Here is a 2,701-nt window from a genome sequence, read left to right on the forward strand (position 1 = left end):
AAAAAAAAACAACGATAAATGAAATGCTTCCGAAAAGTACAAAATTCTCACATTATGATAGTGGCTATTTCACATTTGCTGGCGAATCCCTGATATTAAAAGTAAAGCCTGTACTTCCACCTAGTGGCTGAAAATGTTGCATTTCTAAACATCAGACAGTACTCAGGAACAACTTCCGCTAAAAGCTATCGCGAGAATTCACAAAAGAACTCATCCCGTAACAATTATCGCGAGAATACGTAGTTGGAATTTCCGGTTAATGTCACTTCTGGACCATGTCCTGGACTGAACTGAGGGAAACTGACTCTAAAATGGTATGTCCTGAGGTTTTAATAAATCTCATGAAGAAGCTGAGACTTTAGGTGTTTAAGCATTTGATTCGTTAAATGTGGTTTAAATGTACAAAAAGCTGTGATAGTATAGATAACGTAAGTCTCTCAAGTCATTCAAGGCAAAGCATGGACTCTACACTATGAAATGAGAAATACTGAACAAATTAAAACTATGAATGTATTAAAGACGAGATGAACTTTGAATAATATGAGTTGTTATCAATAGTTTGTGGCCAATAGGTGCATAGATTATACGGATATGATCTATCTGCTAATGTAGAAAACCACTCCGCCAGCACTTTCATTTCTTACTCTACATTTATCTGACAGCTTTATGCACAATCAAGCAATACACATGATCCATAAATAATCAGATGCTTTGATATATAGACAAAAGTAGATTCCTAATTTAGTTTACTTATCTTTGGGTTGCCATTGTTTTGATGATATGATAGTTTGTACTTTTTTTGTTTGTTTTTGTGAATAACATGATTGAATCTCATCAATTTTGCTCCACGGCTTGAGATGCAACGATAAATGGCTTAGTTGTGAAATATCAAATGGATTTTAATAATCACTTACTTTAAAAAAATAAAATAAAATAAAAAATAAAATAAAATTAAATACAGCATCTTAAATGTGAATGTCTTCTAGTTTATCTTGTCCACTATGACCGTAAACTAAATATATTTTGCAGATGTCATCTTCAGCTTCTTCAGCTCTTTTTCTTTATTACATTTTATAGACAAAACAATCCACAGATCTTTGTTAACATACAGTGCTGGTTTTTGTTTTTAGGTCTACTGACTCTGGCAGGGAAACATCTAAGTAACCTGTCTCACTAAAAATGGCATCAATACCTGGATTCAGAGCTCTTTTTCACTTACATCGATCACTGACTTTCCAGTGCAGCTTTCAGCGTGTACCGGTACAGTTAATGTCACCTGGTTTTGTCAGGAGGCTTTGTACCGTTACCCCAACAAATACAGAGCCAAAACCAGCAGCAACACCAGAGAATGAATCTCTTCTGGAAAACTTGAACCTTATGGGTGTTGACGTGAAGATGGTACGTCAGCGTCAGCCTGGGGTTCTTCGTAAAACTTTCACTAATGAAAATGGCCTCGCTCAGTTCCTGCAAAGCAAAGGTGCGAACCACAGTATGATTGCTAGCGTCATAAGCCGTTACCCCCGTGCTATCACCCGCTCTGTTGAACATCTGGATCAGCGCTGGAACCTGTGGAGGAACATTTTTCAGTCAGATGAAGAAATTGTGACCATCCTGAATCGCTCACCTGAATCTTTCTTCCGCTCAAGTGATAATGAGAAGTTGGAGAGAAACATAGCGTTTCTAACATCACTTGGACTCAACTCCAAAGACCTCCACCGGCTGCTGACCACAGCACCACGGACATTTTCCAACAGTTTAGAGCTGAACAAGCAGATGGTGGAGTTTCTGGAGAACATTTGTGTTGAGCTCGGTGGGAGAAGTCCAGAGCAGTTTGCCAAAGATGTCATATCCAGAAATCTCTACATTCTCATTCGAAGTACTAAAAGAGTCAAGGCAAACATTAATAGCCTGAAAGCTTTTCTTAAACTGAGTAATTCAGAGCTCCTGGGTCTGCTGCAGGGACCAGTGGCAGATATTCTGGACCTTTCCAATGAGTATCTGAAGAAAAATTTCAACAGTCTCCAGCAGAAGATGATTTTATTTGGATGCCGGAGAAGTGACATCAAAAAACTGATCATCAGCTATCCTGTGGTTCTGTACACTGGATCAGACACTCTGAGCTCCAAGTTAGATTGTCTTGTGAATGGAGGGATAACAATGAAGCAGATAGTGGACAAGCCCAAGGTTTTGGACTATAGTATACAAAATATTACTACGCGACTGGAGAAGCTCGAGAGCATCGGGTATGACTTCCAGAAGAATGGCATCGGGATCCTGAACTACAGTCAAAAGCGATTTGATGCAAAAATGGAAAAACTTTCTGCTTCACTGGAGTGGTGAATGTATGTCATATTGTCACTATTTTTGACAGATTTTGTCATAAGTCTCTACATTAGTGGAACTTGTGCTTTTTTCAGTTCACTGCAAAAAAAAAAAAAATCTAAAAATATATATATTTTTTAATCTTTTGCTTGAGTTCAAACAAGCATGTTCTGTTAGATCTGGATGATACAGAGTTATCCAAAAAGAATGAACCGATTTCATTACGTAATATTTTAATAAGGCAAAGCAATAGAAAACTCCAGCCAAGTCACAAGTATTCTACTCACAATCAACTTTTATTTCCCATCTTACAAGTGTTCAATGTGGCCACCACCTGCAGCACAGACAACATCAATGCGATAAGAGAATTCCTCCCAGA

The 2,701-nt window shown here is 37.9% G+C and overlaps 1 protein-coding gene across 1 annotated transcript; it reads left to right on the forward strand.

Moving 5' to 3' along the window:
• The first annotated feature begins 251 nt into the window (after positions 1–251).
• mterf1 (mitochondrial transcription termination factor 1) lies at positions 252–2,439 on the forward strand. Its single transcript, XM_030147796.1, has 2 exons — positions 252–314; positions 1,131–2,439. The coding sequence occupies exon 2, from the start codon at positions 1,180–1,182 to the stop codon at positions 2,338–2,340; it is 1,161 nt and encodes a 386-aa protein (XP_030003656.1). The 5' UTR covers positions 252–314; positions 1,131–1,179; the 3' UTR covers positions 2,341–2,439.
• The last annotated feature ends 262 nt before the right edge of the window (positions 2,440–2,701 follow it).

This window comes from Sphaeramia orbicularis, chromosome 11 (genome assembly GCF_902148855.1).
Source record: "Sphaeramia orbicularis chromosome 11, fSphaOr1.1, whole genome shotgun sequence".
In the NCBI taxonomy this organism is placed as follows: Eukaryota; Metazoa; Chordata; class Actinopteri; order Kurtiformes; family Apogonidae; genus Sphaeramia; species Sphaeramia orbicularis.

What these genes read in the sequence shown, in the direction of transcription:
- mterf1 (XM_030147796.1), top strand. Translation starts at nt 1,180, where the DNA reads ATGGCATCAATACCTGGATTCAGAGCTCTTTTTCACTTACATCGATCA.